Source organism: Eulemur rufifrons, chromosome 3 (assembly GCF_041146395.1).
Source record: "Eulemur rufifrons isolate Redbay chromosome 3, OSU_ERuf_1, whole genome shotgun sequence".
In the NCBI taxonomy this organism is placed as follows: domain Eukaryota; kingdom Metazoa; phylum Chordata; class Mammalia; order Primates; family Lemuridae; genus Eulemur; species Eulemur rufifrons.
Genome location: NC_090985.1, coordinates 88,004,232 through 88,025,395, shown reverse-complemented (window position 1 = coordinate 88,025,395; position 21,164 = coordinate 88,004,232). Strand labels below are relative to the sequence as shown.

Here is a 21,164-nt window from a genome sequence, read left to right as displayed (position 1 = left end):
GGCAAACCTCAAGCCAAGAGAGGTGAGTTCAACAGATATGACAAAGAGCTAATCTTTCTCTACTATATCTAAAAAAAATTATGTTAAAGTATCTTACAAATCAATCGGAAAAATGAACAATACAGCAGAAAAACAGGTAGAAAATAAACACACGATTTGCACGAGAAATATCCCAATAAACATAAGTAAAAATGCTAGACTTCATTAACAAAAGAAATACACATTAAAGCATGGGATCCCATTTTTACATATCAGATTAATGATCTTCTTCTTCTCCCACAAAACTCTGGCATGAAATTTACAAGCCCTCAACATATACCTACAAATCAAGGAAAAACAATTTTTTTACTACTATTACAAAGAAAATTTACTTTATTTAAAGCCCTCACTAGGATTTAGTATGAAAAACAACTCGCCAAAACATTAATTATATCCTTAATGCTTACCATTTAAGAGAAAAATATCAATTAAAACCTTATGCAATTTCATGTATCCTTAAGAAAAAAAGAGTTCATGAAATGTAAGAGGAACAAAAACTTCCAACAAGATAAAATTCTATCAACGTTGGTTGTCTTCAAGGAGGCTGATGGACACAGAGGTGAAGGGGGGATCTTCAACGTGTATCTTTGTACCTTTTTAATTTTGCAGTGTGTAGAGTTATCATATAGTCACAAAATAAAATTGAAATTAAAAAGTAAAGTATCAATCTACGACAAAGAAATCTATAAAGAAAAGCATGACCTCAAAACCCAAGGGACCAATCATATGGCGTCTTGCTTGAAGTACCTTCCATCAACAGAATGTGCTAAGGAAGCTTCCTGCAGCGTTTCATGGTAAACTATTTATTCTGGAGCAAACGGTCACTTGGTATTAAAAGGCACCACTCACCTCTGCTGTGCCAACCCCCTCCCCAAGATATTTAGCTTATTAAATTACAGGCCTTCGCTTAATGCTACCATTCTAGGGATAAACCTGGTAGCCTGTAGCAATAGATATTTCTATCAGCTCAAGCATGTTAATGAAACTACAGCTATCATTATGCAATAGTTTGTCGTGGTCAATACCTATCAATCTGTTAGTGTCCAATAACAACTTGGATAAATAGCTTGTTAAAACACATTTTAAGCTGTTATCTCTAACGGTCCTCTTTAGGAGGGTGATTGGCACTACCATCATCATTATTATTTTTTTTTAACTAAAAGAGGCACTAATTAGAAAGGTAAAATCTCATTTAACCTGTCACATATTAAGGACAGCAAAAGGCTGACTAACATCAGCTCTCCATTAATAAAATAGTATTAAGTCGAAAACTGGGTAATGAATGCAATCTGGATCACACTACGGCATACTCTATTTTAAGGTAATTACTTTAGACTCATTTATAGAAGCATGAATTTAGATATTAAAATGGTAGGGTCTATATTAATATTAATTTATTAAGCAAAAGAGGTAGAATTTAATTTTAAATCTGTATTAACATATTAATTAGGAATGTGTAAAACATTCAAGTTATTCTATTCATTATAAAGTGCTAATTTAAGTAAGGCCAGTCCACAAATATTAGCTTAAATGCAATACTGAACTACAAGACATACCTTTTAGAAAATAAAACCAAATGAGACGAAAACTTTTTTAGTGAATGGACTTCAATATATTGGAACCCATCAACAAATACATCGTGAGTGATTGTTTATTCATCTACCTCCTTAAGAATTCAGATTAAAACGAATACTATTAAGTTCTCTCACTAAACAATCTAGTTTTGATAAATTTAAAATAACTCATCTTGGAAAAACACACTATAAATTATGAATTCAAATAATAAAAATTTGACTGCCATCTTAGAATCATGTTTAAAAAAATAATTATATGTACTTTAAACACCAAGACTGCTGAACACATATCTTTCTTTAAAGATTATCATTTAAAAAACCACAGACTAGAACTTTATTTTTAATAAAACTAGTAAAACAGATTTCATCAAAATCTTGTGTCACACTGTCAGTCACAAAAAACTCTGAGCTATCACCCACATTCCCACCTCACCTCACCAGTGAATGGAAATAACTGAGAAGCTTCTACTCGTGACTCTTCTAATTTAGCCATCCTGGGAACAGCTTGTAAAGCAAACGAGTATAGGTCAAAACATGGGCGAGGCTGAGCTAATCAGAAACTGACAGCCGTAGCACAAACAAGTTAAACTGTAAGGTTCCAAAGGATCCCCTGCCACACTAACAGCAGTCCTGCGTGCCCTGGTGAGAAGGCACTCACCTTGAATCAGTGTGAATCATTCTTCCACAAAAGATTTGACTTGAAGGTTAATGACAAAACGTGTAAAAGTTGTTCCCAATATTAGTTAATACATAACTTTTAAAGATAGACATGTTTTAAAAACCAGCAAAGATATTTTAAGTGCCATTGTTTTTAGTTTATTCAGGTTTTCCACTAAATGATTTATCGAGCAAAAGCAAGTGTATTTCCCTTACATGGTAAAAGTAATAATAGATTAACTAACACTTGCTGTGCTCCTACTTCGTGCCAGAAAATGTAGGCTTTATTAGTCCCATTTTGCAGATTAGTAAACTGACAGTTAAAGGGCTTAAACACAGTAACACTAAATAACATTTTTGGCAATATTACCAAAACATTGTAACATGGCAAAAGATGAAGCTCAGCCAAAGTTCTGAAACCAGTTTTCTCTAACATAGCAAAATGAGCTTTTTCAAAGCACATTCATCTTACATATGCTAGATAAACATGCTTGTGTTTGAGTGTCTAAAATATTCACATATGACATTGATCCACCAGACAGTATCCTTCCTGTTCTTCTTCCCTCTTTAAAATTGTTTTAACATAAAATATTAGCATTCTTTTTGTTTAAAAACTTAAGTTTTTGGTGGTCATTAAAAAAGTAAAGTCTCTGAAAACATCCACAACACAACTAACGCATTATTAATATTAACTTGACCTTCATTCAATAACTTAGCAAGCCAATCCTTTAAAAACAAGCAAATAGCTGTCAGTGCAACAAAATTAATTCTTAACTTTTAAAACACAAGGTTTTTTTTTTTATTTGAGTACATTGCTTTTCTTTAAGAGATTTCTTCAATCATACTCAGCAAGAAAAGAAGACTGCTTCAAGAAAGAGTCAATTATGCTTCAAACATGCTTAAATGTGAAAGATTACAGAGCAGGAATTAAAATCTTGCTTGAGGATGAAAATTAACTCTATAGAACCTTTGTGTTGCCTAGTAAATAATGATGGCCTTATACATTTTAAGTTAATACCTTTCAGTTTCTTAATACAGAAAGCAAAAGGCTGCATGGTGGATCGAAGATATAATCATTTTAATAGACGTACAGAAAAAATAATTTCAAATAGTATAATCTTATATTCTTACTTTAGTGTTAGATCCTTCCCAGACGGCAAATGGGTAGTTAGCATTCTATCAAGAATTTCTCAAGCCTGACGTTTAGAATTCAACTTCAAAAACAACATATATATACATGATCTTACATTTACATCAATATATTATAGCTAAGGCAGATATTTTAACAGCAGCAAAACCTTAAGAAAGAACATGATAGAAGCATAGAAGCAAAGAAGGTAGTTTTTAGTTTTTAAGAAGTTTATAATTGTTTAGAAATCCTCAATAATTATACTTTAAATATACACACGTTATTAAATTCTTTTTCTCCAAAAGAGAATCTTTAAAATATGTACACCAAAAGTCTAAACTGTTTAATTTTATAATGTTAAAAGTTAAACTTCTTTAACTATAAAAGCTTCAAGGGAACGATACTAAGGAATGATGCCATAAAAAGCCCTTACGGAGGAATAACGTCAGATAAGAATATAAAAATCACAAGTAGTAATTTTAAGCCTTTCAGTTTGACAGAAAAAAACTCATAGTTCTTTTAATCACAGAAATGAAAACCGAGGCAAAAGGAGAGGAAAACTTGTCCAGCTATTTCGTTCCTATCAAATATGTAAACCAAGGATTATTGTCACAATCCTAAAAATAAATACAGCCTACCTTAGAGGTGATCCACTTGATAAGAACCAAGGCCAGACACCAGATCAATGCAATTCCCATTGGATCAACCAAAAGCCCGCTGCATAATCTCTCTGCTCTATCAGCAGGCGAGGAAGACTTCTTAGGAGTCTGATAAATAACCAGCTGTCCCGAGGCAAAAGAGAGGGGACAGTAACTGCCTTCCAACAACGATCACCTGACTCCTCTGAGAATGCACTACCCAGCCAGCCTCCTTACCCGGCGCATGCTTAATGCCACAAGCCCAGGGTTGGGGTAGAACTGCCTGAGCAATGATAGAAGAGGAAAAAAAAAAAACCTCAGTGAGGGCTGACCTAACAGTCTCACAAAATAGAGACAAAAGAAGACTCGGGCTAGCCTCAAACACTTCTATGATCTTAATGCTAAGAGAGATTGCCTTTGAAACAACTCTCAAAAAATGTTGGGCAATACTAAAACTTTACTCATTCTTTTCACAATGACCAGTTTCACAGGCATAATATCCCGGCACTTAAAAATATTAATGCATTTTACTCTATCTTTTCCATTCTTAACACTGAATTTGTTCAACTTTTTATTTCCTTTGGAGCTAGGATTACCTTACGAATGTTAGAGGTTGTCATTATCATATTGTTTGTGCTACTTAACATTATAATTCACTCATTCTGGCTTTATTGACAAAGGCCAGTCTAATGCATTTTCAAATAATTAAAAGTACATTATTTTCAAGCGCTAATTGCAATCTGGCTTATATGATATTTTTGGAACACATTTTGTTCTCCAGGGTTGTGAGTGAGCTCTCCTATAACAAATGAGCCTCTATTCATCCTTTTCATGATCTCGCATAGAAGCTAGCAGGCTGCAGGTAATATCGCTGAGAAAAAGCCTTTTGTGAAACTTTCATTCAAGTATTCAGCAAATATTTATTAAGCTGCTATTATGTACCAGGCCCTATGCTCAATAGCAGGGATACAATCATTGAGTAAAAGCAGACAAGGCCCTGGCCCTGTGGCGCTTGCAGTTTAGAGTCTGCATTAATCCAATTATGCAAATAAACACAAAATTGCAATAATAACAAGTGCAATGAATCAGAGATGGGCACTGCCAACAAAACTTGAGTCTGGTCTAGTTAAAAGGTGAGGGACTTCTTCCAGAGTCCCTGAAATGTCCCTGAGCTGAAACGTGATGGGGAAAGAACATGAAGAAGATAGATTTGTGCAGAGAGAAGGGCAGGTGCCTGGGCTGAGGGGTGAGACAAAACCTAGTAAGGCAAGTACAAGAGAGAAAGACCAGGTTGGCTCAGAGTGTGGGAAGGTGGAGCCACATGAGGCTGCAGCAGTGGGGAACAGAAGCCAGACCCTGCAGGGGCCACCCCAGAGGCCACCTGAAGATGTCCTCTCCTAATCCCACCCTGCCAAAGAACTTTGGCAAAAAGACCACTTCCATCAAGTATAGGTAAGTGGGGTAGGGGCTGGATGGACAGTTAGGCCACCATGGCAGAGGTCTAGGGGGGAGGTGGGGACAGCCTGGGCTGCCTGGAGAGACACACTCACTCGGTGGGTAACCCAGCTGTCAAAGTCATCTGCATATCGAGATACACAAATGATGGTTCTAAAATATTTGAAAAGAGCCCAAATCATTCAATTACTAATGTTATTTTCATTATCCAATCCTCACTACAAAGAGTTTATTTAAAAGTCACCTGTAGAACTGTCAGAATTAAGCATAAATTAAATTTATAGGTCTATATCAAAATTTTCCTAAATCGAATTCATTCATAACACATGGCCATAAACTTCACTTCTTGCTTCAGAATTAACAAGGTATAGGCCGGGCGCGGTGGCTCACGCCTGTAATCCTAGCACTCTGGGAGGCCGAGGTGGGCGGATCCTTTGAGCTCAGGAGTTCGAGACCAGCCTGAGCAAGAGCGAGACCCCATCTCTACTAAAAATGGAAAGAAATTATATGGACAGCTAAAAATATATATAGAAAAAATTAGCCGGGCATGGTGGCACATGCCTGTAGTCCCAACTACTCGGGAGGCTGAGACAGGAGGATCCCTTGAGCTCAGGAGTTTGAGGTTGCTGTGAGCTAGGTTGACGCCACGGCACTCACTCTAGCCTGGGCAACAGAGTGAGACTCTGTCTCAAAAAAAAAAAATAAATAAAAAATAAAAAAAAAAAAACAAGGTATAATGTTAATACTTGCAAAAACCCAGATAACATTTTTTTTACTTTTGTCATGAGACTAGCTTTGACGTGAGAATGTCCAGGGCTTTGATTAGTAAGGTTCCAGCAACCAAACTCAAGGATGCCCAGGCATGGGACAGAGCAGCAGAGTGTATCTTAGCCCAATACTCAATCAAAATGCTGGGAGTCATCTGTAAGAGGCCACGTAGCCTGGACTGGAGGCTAACCTGGGCTTCGAGGTCATTCTCGGTCTCTCTAGTCCAGGCTGCACACTCCAAGTCAGCCCACTGCCATGATGTTTAGCCCAGGGATGCTTCTCTTCTCGTTTTCACACTTTCCTTCCAATCAACTGCTCAAAAAGAGTCACGTTTGCTATTTTTGGTAAGGTGCTTACAGAATCAGAATTGAGACACAGAATAAAAAAGAGACAGTAAGAAATGCAGCCCTAAAAGTTCTCTCATTGAAATGAATTTCTGTTGAGATTCTTTCTACCATCTCAAAACCCTTCTGGGCTTGGAGATGAGAGGCTAGGTTTTTTTCCCAGCTATATTCCCAGGAGCTGAGTGACCCTGGGCAAATCACCACCTCTCTGCACCTTATTTTCCTCCCCTTTATGGGAGTTAAATGGTATCTGTAAAACAACAGCTAGCCCATAGTGGGCACGCAACAGATTTTAGTTGAATCAGAATTAACTACTACTGTATATAAGACCTATAAATGATAATACCCTAACCACGCTAGCTTCACCTTAACTCTGGACCTAACTGCAATCAAAATGGTCCATGAGGGGAACCTGAGCTATGCTTGTCCAGTGGCCTAAGAAACCTTCCCTGACCCCTAGCAGGAAAGGCTAACGGGATGGCTCCCGAATACAGTTCCCCCAGAATCCACTTCTTGAATTTGTCCTACACATCTGAGACTGTAATATAGAGATAATCAAGATACGGTCCTCCAAGGTCAGAAAATTTCCTATTTGAATAGCAACAGCTATTGGGTTTAGGCCTCAAGTCATAGAGTCTCTGTTGCTAATGACACATTTACATCAGTCAAATCTTAGAAAAATCTTAGGCAATACAGTTTTCCCTAAAGCAGTATGCCCAGGCTTCTCAATGTCACGAATCTAATGGCTGTAAAACTTTTTCTTATTTTGAGATATGATATATTTAGTACTAATTACCTTGGTAATTGGTCTTCTCTTAATAATAATAAAGTTTCAATAAGATGGAATAAAAACAAGAGCTGTTATCAAATTAGTATGAAAATTTTTATAACATTATGCTTATTTCTTAGAAAATTCTTCTAAAACTTAATCTTTCCAGAGTTTAATCATGTAATTTCTTATCTTATAAAGAAATAGTTGCCTCTATTACACTAATAACAAATGTATTCTTTTACATTAACTGTTTTCGTAGTTGTTCCAAATCCTTAATGAAACATGGCAAAGTAACAACAAATCAGTTGACTATTCTAGAAAAATTAATGCACAGGATATGGCTAAACTTTCAAAAACAGAATTTGATACTATAAGAAGAAAGTATAAAATTTTTTTTTACCACTCTGGGGTTTGTTATAAGGCTAATAATATCTGAAAAGTTAAAAGCAGATCTCACTATTTTATGAGTATGATCAATAGAAAAAAGGTATGACTTTGATCATTGTCTCCTAGAGGAGTAATCCAAGAGCAAATTTTATCCCTGGGGCTCTCTGCCACCCACAGGACACCTGTTAATCTTGGCAATAGCTCTTAGCTATCCATATAGAGACTTAGCATGTCCCTCTCTTGACCAAATTAGGCTAACCTCATCTGCATTGACATCAGTGTCTATAATTTTGGAATCCCATGGACAGAAATAGCCTATCACAGAGTTCTTTATACAAACGTAGTGTCCGTAGAAAACTATAACCAAATTTTTGATAGAAAAATGTGAACACTATAGTAAAAACCCTCCAATTGTACTTTTATCATTTTGAATTCCAGCCCATTTTAATAACAAATAATAAATCAGAGTGGAGGTTTTATTTATTTCTTTTACTAAAAACCAGGGTTTATTATCCTTCAAATGGTATGAATTTCAAGAGATATAAAACTGAAAAAAAAAACTTCCATAACTAACAGAAAAATTACTTAAAGGCTATAGTACCATGGGAGTTTTACTAGTCAGTTAAGGCCTTTCTGTCAGACTGATTTAGAGCTTTGAATTAAGTTTTTGCCATAAAGTATACCAATAATTGATGGAAATGACATAAGATTTCCCCTAGCATAAAGGAAGTAATAAAAACATCTTGACATTTTTACAAAAATATTCAAGTCTTCTGGTCCAGAAAACATCATCTTTTTTTTTAATTTTTTTATTCAGCAATGAAAAAAGGAACAACATCATTTTATGATACTAAAAGAACTTAGAGATTTATTTACTGAACCATTATTCATAATATATTAAAAATTAGGGAAAAGTGGGGAATTATCAAAAAACATATTAGCAAATGTTGCCACAATTTCCAAAAAGGAAAAAAAAGTTGTGTAGATCCCACAACTGTGAAGTTTGAACACAGAGAAGGAGTATACAGTATACAATGTGTGTACCATGAGTGTAAGCTGCTAGGATGTTAGACCAGGAGAATGGCACAGACCTGGGATGCCTTGGTTTCAGCAAGGCTGCACAGAAAGTCTCTGGTGACATCCTTAAGAACAAAACAGAGCAATATGAGCCCCATACCACAGTTAGGCTCACTCCTAGCTGACTGTACAACATATTCAGAGATAAAATACTTGGATGAAAGTGCTTTCCCAGTCAATTCTTCACACTAGTGGAAGAATTCTGGAGGTAAATAACAGAATTCGGCATTTCATCTTGTCTTATTCCACAGTTTATATACTGGAGTGCAGATCACACAAATCTACATCAAATCTGCATATAAAACATAAACGGTAAATCAGCATGCTAAATTATAAAATCAACTTAAAAGAAAGAATTAAGTCTGCATTTTGATATAAAATAAATCACATACATATAGAACAATAGAAACACGTGGTTAAGTATCCAAATCAAAGATGCTCCACTATCATCAATACAGGCCACATTTACTACACTGAATTCAGTTCTGAATGTCACATGGAAACTGCATACATACATGACATTTTTAAATGCAGATAAGGATACTATATAAAGCATAGCTTTACAACTGAGATGCTTTAAGCAAAGAAATAAAAAGAGGGACAGAATAGGTGTTAAACTGCTATAAGATAAAATATGCTAAGGAGAAGTTTAGCTTTATTGTGTGAAATTACAGAAGACAAAAGTAGGACCAGTGGGCACAAGATTGTGGAAAACAGAAATTGACTCAATGTCACACTCTAAGAACTTTCTACAATTTCTTACACCTTTCTAAAATCAGAAAGGTGTAGATCAGAAGTAGATTGAAAGGATCTGCCTCAAACTAACCTTGGTCCAGGAGCTTGTGGGGTAGGCTAGAACAAACGACCTTCAAGTTCTGTCGACTCTAAGTTTCCACAATACTGTGACAGCTCATAATTGCTTATAGGCCAACAATTTTAATTTTAAACTGAAGGCAAACTTGAACCAAATTCATGACAAATTTTCATCTAGTAATCTTAAAACAAAAGTCAATCACTCACAGCTCTGTGAAATGGAAACCAGAAAAGAAATATTATTTTTCTACACATAAAAGATAAATAAAATTAATACATCATAAATATATCTTCTTCAATTTAATAATGAAAGAAGTCTTTCTACAAAAGCTACTGTTATTAAGTGCTCGTCAGTGGGTCAGTGTATCCACCACCCTACCCCACGTGAGACCCAGCCACCTTCACTTCCTCAAATCCACCAAAGCAACTAAGTGGTTACTGGTGTTTTTCCTGAAAGATAATTTTTAAATGAGACCTATTTGTAAGAAAAAAAAATACTTCACCTCTAAAAATCATATAAACAGAATACTACTTGTGAGTAAATGTATATAAAAATATTTACAACATAGATACTAAAGAAGAAAAACACTAATCTCTGCAGACACAAGATAAATTTTAAATGAAAACTTCTGAATAAGAATGGCAATGGTCAATAATTTCTTCCCTCTCCAAATCAATCAGAATAGAAGTACAAAAATTTTCTGAGGCATACTTGAGGCACTTTGAATTTAATAGTGCTATTTCATCTCCACAGGTAATATTGCAAAATAGAGACAGAGAGAGAGAGAGAGAGAGAGAAAGAAAGAAAGAGAGGGTCAGAAAGAGAGACTGATTGATTTTTGTGTCTCCACTGTGTTAGGCACTAGGGATATGATGTAAATGAAAGGGACATAGTCCTTGCCCTTGCATAGCTTAGGTTTTTGTGGAGGCTACCATCAATCACAATAACAAGAAATTACAGGCAAATGTAAGGTACTCTGTGTACCAAGTTTGACATCTAACCCAGGATTTGATAGCATCAAAGAAGACTACCAGGAAAAAATGACATGTAATCTGACCCTTAAATGATGAATAAGAGTTTGTCAGGCACAAGTGGTAGGGAAAAGAGCTCCAGGCAGAAAAAGCAGTATGTGCAAATTATCAGAGGTGAGCTAAATTTTGACCAATGAAAAATATAAGCAAAGTTAAAAAAATTATAAGGTAACTGGTACTGGTCTAGCTCTCCCATCATAAACAACTAGCAAGCTAAGCTTTCAATAGGAAACATATGCAACATTGTTTTCAGATGTTAAACAAGTAGTACAGGACTATGATCCCTAAGAGAAGGGGGAAAAAAACAAAGGTGAGACATATGATTGACCAGGTTTTTTCTTGTAGGCAGCCACCAAACCCAGAAATGGAGCAGTCTCACAAAGCAAAGGAGATGGATAGAGACTCAAGTTCAGAGAGGCTGAGGTACCTAGAATCTGCAGGGCTAAGTACCAGAGAAGAAAGAACTGTGAAGATAATAAGCTCCAGTCTCCTTGAGTCTTTGACTGAATACTAAGTTGGACATGTATAGGATGAGAATCCATGAGGCCAGGAAAATAATAACTACCAGGGAAAAAACAACTGCAGGGACCTGGGAGACTTTCAAGTTCCAACCAACCACAGCAAAGAGACCTCACAGAACACCTAGGACATTCCACAGAGATTCCAGAAATGCCACACCTTAGGAGGAGGGCAAACTAGCCCATCAATATAGAAAGTTCTAGGTTGGGCTCGGTAGCTCATGCCTATAATCCTAGCACTCTGGGAGGCCGAGGCAGGAGGATCACTTGAGCTCAGGAGTTCGAGGCCAGCCTGAGCAAGAGTGAGACCCTGTCTCTACTATACATAGAAAAATTAGCCAGGCGTCATGGCATGCAACTGTAGTCCTAGCTACTCAGGAGGCTGAGGCTGGAGGACAACTTGAGCCCAGGAGTTTGAGGTTGCAGTGAGCTACAGTGACACCACTGCACTCTACCTGGGGTGACAGAGCCAGACTCTATTTCAAAAAAAAAGGGTCTATTGGACAGCACTGTTGTACACTGTGGTAGACCCTGTTGTTATAAAGTTGAATTGTGTCCCACCAAAAGATATGTCAAAGTCCTAACCCCTGGGTACCTATGAAGGCAATCTCATTCAGAAATAGGGTCTTTGCAGATTTAATCAAGTTAAATGTGGGCATACTGGGTTAGGGCTTTTAATCCAACGTGACTTTTGTCCTCAAAAGAAGCAGACTGGGCACAGACACCCAGGAGAAGAGGCCATGTGAAGACAGAGGCAGAGACTAGAGTGAGGTATTTACAAGCCAAAGAATGCCAAGGATTGCTGGCAACCACCAGAAAGAAGCTAGAAGAGACAAGTGCCTTCTGGGAGCATGGCCTTGCTAACACCTTGATTTCACACTTTTAACCTCCAGAACTTGAGAATAAATTTGGGTTGTTTTAAGCTACCCAGTTTTGATGTGATACTGTGTTTTGGCAGCCCTAGGAAACTAATAGCCATGTTTATGAATTGAAAGATCAATATTGTTAAGATGTCAGTTTTCCTCCAATTAATCCATAAATTCAATGCAATCCCAACTGAAATCCTAGCAGCCTTTTTTATAGAAATTGACAAGCTAATTCCAAAATTTACATGGAAACACACAAGACCTAGAATAGCCAAAAAAATTTTTTTGCAGGAAAAAAAGATTGAAGGACTTCTAATATCTGATTTCAAAACTTATTATAATGCTACAGTAATCCAAGATACTGTGATATTTACATGAAGACAGACATATAAATTAATAGAACTGAATAGAGAGTTCACAAATAAACCCACATGTGGTCAACTAATGCTTAACAAAGGTACCAAAGTAACTCAAAGGAAAGTATAGTCTTTTTAATAAATGACACAGGAAAAACTATATAAACATATTTAAAAAATGAACTTCAATACTCAATTTCATACCACACAAAAATTAACTCAAAATGGATCCTATACCTAAACATAAAGACTAAAATAATAAAATTTCTAAGAAAAAGTATAAGAATATATCTATGATCTTGGGTTAAGATTTCTAGACACAAAAACACTAATCATAAAAGAAAAACATGTCAATTAGACTTCATTATAACTGAAAACTTGTTCTTCAAAATACAGTGGTACATAAAAAGGCACAGACTCACAGAAAATATCTGTAATACGTAAGTCTGACAAAGAACTTGTATCCAGAATATATATATATTTTCAAAAACTCATAACTTAACAAAAAGACAAATAACCCAATAAAAAACATTAAATCTTTAAATAGACGAGTCACAGTAAAAGATATATAAATGGCCAATATGCATATGAAAAGATGCCAGGACAAGTTTAATCATCAGATAAACGCAAACTAAAATAGCAATAAGATGCCACTACACACCCACAAGAATGGCTAAAACTAAAGACCAATATCTAGTGTTGACAAGGACATGGAGCAATTTGAACTCTCATGCTAATGAAAACGTACATCCAAAGAATGACTTGAACACAAATGTTCCTAACAGCTTTATTCGTAATAGTCAAAGCTGGTAACAATATTTTTTTTTTTTTTTTTTTTTTTTTTTTTTTTTTGTTGAGACAGAGTCTCACTTTGTTGCCCAGGCTAGAGTGAGTGCCGTGGCGTCAGCTTAGCTCACAGCAACCTCAAACTCCTGGGCCTAAGCGATCCTACTGCCTCAGCCTCCCGAGTAGCTGGGACTACAGGCATGCGCCACTATGCCCGGCTAATTTTTTCTATATAGATTTTTAGGTGTCCATATAATGTCTTTCTATTTTTAGTAGAGACGGGGTCTCGCTCAGGCTGGTCTCGAACTCCTGACCTTGAGCAATCCACCCGCCTCGGCCTCCCAGAGTGCTAGGATTACAGGCGTGAGCCACCGCGCCCGGCCTAAAGCTGGTAACAATATAAGCATCCATCAACTGATAAACAGATAAGTAAATTGTGGTATAGCCATACAATGGAATAACACTCAGTAATAAAATGGAACAAACTACTGATACATGGAATGACATGGATAAATCTCATGCGAAGTGAAAGAAGCCAGGAAAAAATGGAGCACGCTGTGTGATTCCATTTATATGAAATTCTAGAAGAGGCAAAACTAATCAATAGTGATAGAAACCAGATTGATGGTTGCCTAGGACAGAGGCTGGGTGGCACCTATAGGTCAAGGGAACTTTTGGGGGTGACTAAAGAGTATAGTATCTTGATTGGGGTACTAGCTGCAAGGGTGTACACATTTGTTAAAATTCATCAAACTGTGTGTGAATTATACCTCAGCAAGGTTTCAAAAAGAGGGGCAAAATCTATCCTTCTGTACCCCCAAAGGAAGTTTAATACAGTTAGACTTTAAAGTTACATTGGGAGTCATGAGGGGGTTGAGACTAGAGAAATATTAATAATAAAAGACTGTCAACCATACTGAGGAATCTGAATTGTACGCAAAGATAAAAGGAAGCCCCCGAGAGATTTTACCTGGGAAAGTAATACACAAATTGCATTTTGGAAAAAATACTCTGGGTCCCATCATGTGGAATGGACTGACACAATGCAAGATTTCCATCTTCAGAGAGATCTGTGAGAAGGCTGCTGCCTTCATCCAGAAGAGGTGATGGCCGAGGGTAGGGGACAGGAGAAGAGAGAAAAGTTATGGGATTGAAGAAGCTGATTTGCTTTCATGTTTCAGGAGAGGATAAGTGCCTGGGACGACCAAGTGGAAATGTCCATTCAGGAGCTGTGCACGTGGGTCTCAAGGCTTTGAAAGACAGCTGGGCTGGAGAAAGGGATTTGAGAATAGTTCTCTACTAATCAAGACCGTATGGTAAGTAGGATTACCTAAGGAGAGAGGAGAAGATGGCTAAAACCAAAGCCTTAGGCTCACAAACAGAAGAGGACTGGCATGGCAAATGGCCAAAACCCACAAATGGTAACTATCCGAACTGAACAGCAGCCCCTTATGCTAGCTGTTTTCTCTCTCACACATATACATGCAAATAACATTCCCCTCCCTCTCACACCTCAGTAAGGTTAAAGCCAGAAAGAAGCCACTTGTAATGCAATATAGAAAGCAAGTGACAAGAAGGCCATTGCTCAACAAACATTAAACTGAATCCTCTCTTAGGGCTTAAAGTTTCTTACAGAGCTAGGCTGGAAAAAGAACAACATTCGGTTCAAACCCTCTTCACTTCCCAATCTGCTCCTTTAGTACCTTCAGAAGATGAAAACAAACTATTGGAGCTAAATATTAAAAATTCTTTTATCTAGTTATAAAATGGACACTGATTTACCAAAAGTCAAGAATACGTGGTGGCACAGCCTGGTTCAGTGGCCCATGCCTATGGTCCCAGCTAGGAGGGAGGCTGAGGCAGGAAGATCACTGGAGCCCAAGAGTTCAAGACTGTAGTGTGTTATGATCACACCTGTGACAGCCACTGCACTCCAGCCTGAGCAACACAGTGAGACCTCACCTCTAAAAATAAAATAAAATAAGTAGCTAACCAAGACAAGGCTAAAATCTGTGTCCCTATTTACCAAGTGGGGTGAATGAATCTGTTTAGCAAAGTCTCTGAGAATACTTCCAACAGTGGACTAGTTTGGAGACCCAACTCTACCACTGAAAACAACTAAAAATGCTGGAAGATATTGAAAATATCTTCTGAAATGAATTCATGAGCTGGTGAGAAAATAAGGAATGCTCAGGTGAAAACTAAGTAGAGACAGGAATGCAACAAGATAAGTAGAGTACTGAAGCTGGCTTTCACCTCAGGGTCAAAGTAAAGTCGGTGAACCTGAGTTTTAGGTTATTTACAACCTCATAGATAAATGGGACAAAAAAAAAAAAAAGACAAAGCCCAGGATCTGGCCAAAGCATAGAGCACCTCCCATTAACTATTACTAATGGAGTACAATGAGCAATTATACTTACACTCTACGCTCATTTACAAAAATAGCTTCAATCAAATCATTTGCAATTTGACAACTGTCAGCTAGGAGGACATGATACAAATTTATGCAGGCTGACAAAAAGACAGTCATCTCTTGGATTTGCTACTATCCTGATTAACTTAATTGCAAAGGAAATTAAGATTAACGATAATGCAACTTAAGGAGCTCTAACCAGAACAATGCATAAAAAGCAGTTTTAGTATGGTTCAGAAAAAAAAAGACCTGTTTTCTCTTAAATTAACACCATTTGTTTACATTTAATAAAATGAAGAGAACACGAAGCCATCTGTATTTAGCATATGTAATTATAATGCTTTGTTTAAAATAGAATAGACAAGGAATTAAGAAGGCAAAAATAACTTAATTTGCATTGAAGTACATGGTACTTCTTGTTCAAAAGAAATGTATTTATAATCAACACTCTACAAAGAAATTTAAAAGCTAGTCTATATCATCTAACATCAACAAAACTTTCTCATTAGAAAGTACTTTTTTCAGGGACACACAAAGTAGAACAGAGGTTACCAGAGGCTGGAGAGATGGGGGAATAGTGAGTTAGTGCTTAAGGGTAACGGAGTTTCTGTTTGGGATGATGAAAACGCTCAGGAAATGGATAGTGATGATGGTTGCATAACAGTGAATGTACCAAGTTGTACTCTTATTAATAAAAATGGTTAAAATGGTAAATTTTATGTTTGGCACATCTTACCACAAAATAAAATGCACAGGAAAAATATTTTCATATAACTCCTTAAACTTCAGAATTCTCTGAAGTCTGAAATTCATGCAAGCAAAAACCCTTAAGAGGATTGGACCAGGAAAGCATTGGCTTTGGTTCCTCTGATCATTGATTCCAATCCAGAGTTTACTCTTCTACCATGGAGTCTTGATACAAATTACATTCTGAGCCTCAGTTTTCTCCACCAGGATAATGGGGAAGTTCTTGGACCCAGTTGTCGTAAGGATTAAAAGAGATAGTAACAGTATTCATAAAGATAATCCAGGAGCAGAACCAACGTGTTCTTACCCAATTCTCTAGCAAGTCCAAATAAGAAGTCATCAACTAAAATTTGCAAAGAAAGGTGGGCTGGAGAGAGGGATTTGGGAATAATCCTCTACTAATCAAGACTGTATGGTGAGTAGATTACCCAAGAAGAAAAGAGAAGACGGCTAAATCCAAAACTCTCAAGCTCACAAACAGAAGAGGACTGGCAGGACAAGTGACTCCCTCTGGCATTAATAACATATTCAGGCATATCAAGGACTTGATTCAAATTCTTTAAAATGGCTTTGGAAAGTATGCATTAATCTTCTCTAAATTACAATGACACCAACGTGGAATTTTAAAAATAAGTAAATAAACAGACTCATCATTAAATAAAAGTTTGACCATAATGCTCCCCTTTTCAAATTCTAGTTAGCAGCCGGGCGCGGTGGCTCACGCCTGTAATCCTAGCACTCTGGGAGGCCGAGGCGGGTGGATCCTTTGAGCTCAGGAGTTCGAGACCAGCCTGAGCAAGAGCGAAACCCTGTCTCTACCAAAAATAGAAAGAAATTATATGGACAACTAAAAATATATATAGAAAAAATTAGCTGAGCATGGTGGCGCAGGCCTGTAGTCCCAGCTACTCGGGAGGCTGAGGCAGAAGGATTGCTTAAGCCCAGGAGTCTGAGGTTGCTGTGAGCTAGGATGACACCATGGCACTCACTCTAGCCCAGGCAACAGAGTAAGACTCTGTCTCAAAAAAAAAACCAAACAAAAAATTCTAGTTAGCCAGTACTCATAGTGCACAATAGTAATAGTCAATTTTCACTCAACTGCATCAATAATTAGGCATGCATTTAACGATGTTAAACCAGTCAGAAATTTGCCCAAGTGTTTCGGAGTCTAAATCACAATTTTACTCTTTTAAGAGATGAGGCATGCCTGACATAGGTGCTTAATCTGGAATATGACAAACCCTTTTTAATGTGAAAATAGTGTGCACACTCCCACGATAGGCCTTATTCTTCTGGTATCCACTGACTGAGAAAGCACAAAGTAACAAAACATTATTGTGAATTTAGGAGTTTTCTTTAAATGGATTTTAATTAATTAATCAACAGTATCTATTCATATATGAAAAGCACGAATACATGTATGTACCAGATTTATTTCTTGAAGTTTACGGTTTGAAATACATGTGGATTCATGAATTCCTTGCCAATTCCCAGGTTCTCTTGGGATTTGCCACTATCAATTGGGAACCACTGGCCAGAGCATAATAAGGTTCTTGGCATTAGGAGAACAAACCAGCAGAGGCAAGGCGTGTGTGCATGTACACCTCCCTCCTTCCACCTGCCCCCAACACACACACACATCCACACACACAACTTCTAGGGAAGATATGCATCATTCGGCACACCAACATATCTCTAAAAAAAGCTGATATAATTTAAATTAATATGATAAGAAAAATCTATACGATCAAGGTTAAAAAGAGGACACACCAAAAGGCACAAAATATTTAACTCTCTCATCAATTTGTACCTTACCATACCTCCTTCCCTAGCCTACGGCATATTTTCTACTACAAAGAAGATATAGAATGCCATCTTTAAATTGCCTCTCATGACACAAATTTAACCCATTATCTCATTTTTACCGCTATACCTACCCTAATTCAAGCCCCCCAAATTACTCATGATTTCCTGAACACAGCCCGGGCATTATCATTGCCACATTTTTATTCAATTTATTTCCTCAATTAAGAATGAATTCCCTCCCCCCAGGAAAGTCATGTCAATTTTAACATCTCCAACATGTCAGTATAAAGAAAAAAAAATAAAATTCCGACATTTTTGTCTATAAGAATTGTTTATTTCAAGATTTACTGGAGAAGCTTTAAAAAAACTAAATTAAGTAATTTGAGAAAATCTAAAAGTCTTAATTCATTCTATGAACAATCAATAATCAGTAAGATATAGTAAAGGCAGTTTACAGCTGATGAATAACATATATTGAAAGAGTCTCTTGTTTAGAACCTGGGATACAATTGGTACCACAGTAGCTTTGCTTATTTGAGGTGATGTTTCAAGTACATTTGATTTTTAAATTACGACTCATGTTCACTGAAGAGTTTGTAAAGTGTTGAGCTGAAAACAGTTTTCAAAAGTAGTCAAGTAAACATTTAATTGTGAAGCAGATACCACTCTCTATATAAAAACATAAAATTTCATTACTTTATACTATATTATTATATTTTAAAACTTGTATATACAAGTCTTCCTTACATTACTGTTTAAGTGAAAATTGATACAAGCTTTCTGGAATGTAATTCAGCAATGTCTATCAAAAGACTTCAAACTGCACCTAACACTTTAACCATATTACTTCTATGAATTAATCTTAAGGAAACGATCACGGATGAGCATGAAGATTTAGCTACAAAGATTATCAGCCAGCATTGTTTATAATAGTAAAAAACTGTAAATATTCTAAATATCCAACAATAAGGAATGACTGGTTGACTGATTGTAAAGTGAATTGCTTGAGCTCAGGAGTTCCAGACCAGCTTAAGCAAAAGCAAGACCCCCTCTCCACTAAAAATAGAAAAATTAGCCAGGCATTATGGCGTGCATCTGTATAGTCTCAGCTACTCAGGAGGCTGAGGCAGGAGGATCCCTTGAGCCCAGGAGTTTGAGGTTGCAGTGAGCTATGATGATGCCACTGCATTCTACCTGGGGTAACAGAGCAAAACTCTGTCTCAAAAATATATAAATAAGTAAAATAAAGTGAATGCATAAAACATAAATGTTCAGACCATTTCCCAACTGATTATAATTTAACTCTTGGATAGTTTTAACTCTTTTACATTTGTAGTAAAAAAAAAAAAGGTCAATATGTAAGTTCATAGAGACAGAAAGTAGATTACTACTTGCCAGGGGCTGGGGAAGGAGGGAGTAGAAAGTGACTGCTAATGGGTACAGAGTTTCTTTTTGAGGTGATGAAAGAGTTCTAGAATTAGTAGTGAAGGTTGCACAATTTTGTGAATATACTAAAAACTACTGAACTGTATATTTTAAAAGGGTGATTTTTATGGCATGAAATTATTTCTTTAAAAATATGCATATTCAAACATTTTAGAATTTTAACTCTTTGGGACTCCTACCAAAATAACTTATGTTGCAGGATAAATGTGTTTATACAGATCTTAAATTAGGATGTCCCTTGGCACCTCTGTGCATGTATCTGAATGTTTTATACACGTGCTACTGACTTGCTAAGTTTGGGCTCTGAACTGGCCTCCCTCCAAGTTGTAGCGAGTATCAGAAATTCATTCCTCTTGCACGTGGCTAGCCTGTTGTTTTAGCACAATTTGTTGAAAAGGCTATTCTTTCTTCCATGGAATGGCCTTGGCACCCTTGTCAAAAGTCAGTTGACCATAGACACAGTTTATTTCTCGACTCTCAATTCTATTCCATCGACTTATATGCCTATGATTACACCAGTACCACACTGTCCTCATTACTGTTGCTCTGTAGTAAATTTTGAAATCAGGGAGTATGAGTCCTACTTTGTTCTTTTTTCAAGATTGTTTTTGCTACTTTGGATCCCCTGCAATTCTATATACACTTTCAAATCAGCTTATCAATTTCTATAGAGGTCAGCTGGGATTCTGAAAGGGACTATATTGAATCTGTAGATCAGTTTGGGGAGTACTGCCACCTTAACAATTTGAAGTCTTCCAACCCATGAATATAGGACATTTTTCCATTTATTTAGATCTTCAGTTTCTTTCAACAATGTTTTGTAATTTTCCAAGAATACATTTTGCACTCCTTTTGTTAAACTTATTCCTAAGAATTTTATTCTTTTTAATGCTGTTATAAATTATTTCAATTTCATTTTCAAGTTGTTCATTTCAAGGGTACAGAAATACAATCAATTTTGTATACTGATCTTGCATTCTGCAACTTTGCTAACCTCATTTATTAGTTCTAGTAATTCATTAGACTTCTTATTATTTTCTATATAGATAATCATGTCATTTATGACTGGAGATAGTTTCACTTTTTCCTTTCCAATCTGGATGTCTTTTCTCTTTCTTGCCGAATTAACCTGGCTAGAAACTGAATGGAAGTAGCAGACAATCTTATCTTATTCCTGATCGTATGGGGAAAGCAACCAGTCTTTCATCATTAAGCACAATGTTAGCTGTGAGTTTTTTTGGTAGATGCCCTTTATCAAGTTGAGGAAGTTCCCTTCTATTCCTAGCTTTATCATGAAACAGAGTTGGCTTCTGTCAAATGCTTTTTCTGCATCTATTGAGATGATCATGTGGGTTTTGTTTTTTATTCTATTGACATGGAGTATTACATCAATTGATTTTTGGATGTTAAGCCAAAAACATCCTTGCATTCTTGGGATAAATCCTCCTTGGTCATGGTGTATAATTCTTTTTTCCATTGCTGGATTCAATTTGCTGGTATTTGTTTTGGATTTTTGTGTCCATATTCATAAGAGCTATTAG

The 21,164-nt window shown here is 36.5% G+C and overlaps 1 protein-coding gene across 2 annotated transcripts in view; it reads right to left on the bottom strand.

Moving 5' to 3' along the window:
• The window catches only part of PDE7A (phosphodiesterase 7A), a 109,973-nt gene that overhangs the window by 54,929 nt on the left and 33,880 nt on the right, over positions 1 to 21,164 (bottom strand). The window contains exon 1 of one of the 2 annotated variants that reach the window (XM_069466447.1): positions 4,038 to 4,097. The exons of the other annotated variant lie outside the window; for it this stretch is intronic. Within the exon in view, the coding sequence (XP_069322548.1) occupies positions 4,038 to 4,097 (60 nt within the window). Of the gene's footprint in view, positions 1 to 4,037; positions 4,098 to 21,164 lie in introns of those variants that run through there. 2 annotated transcript variants of the gene reach the window in all.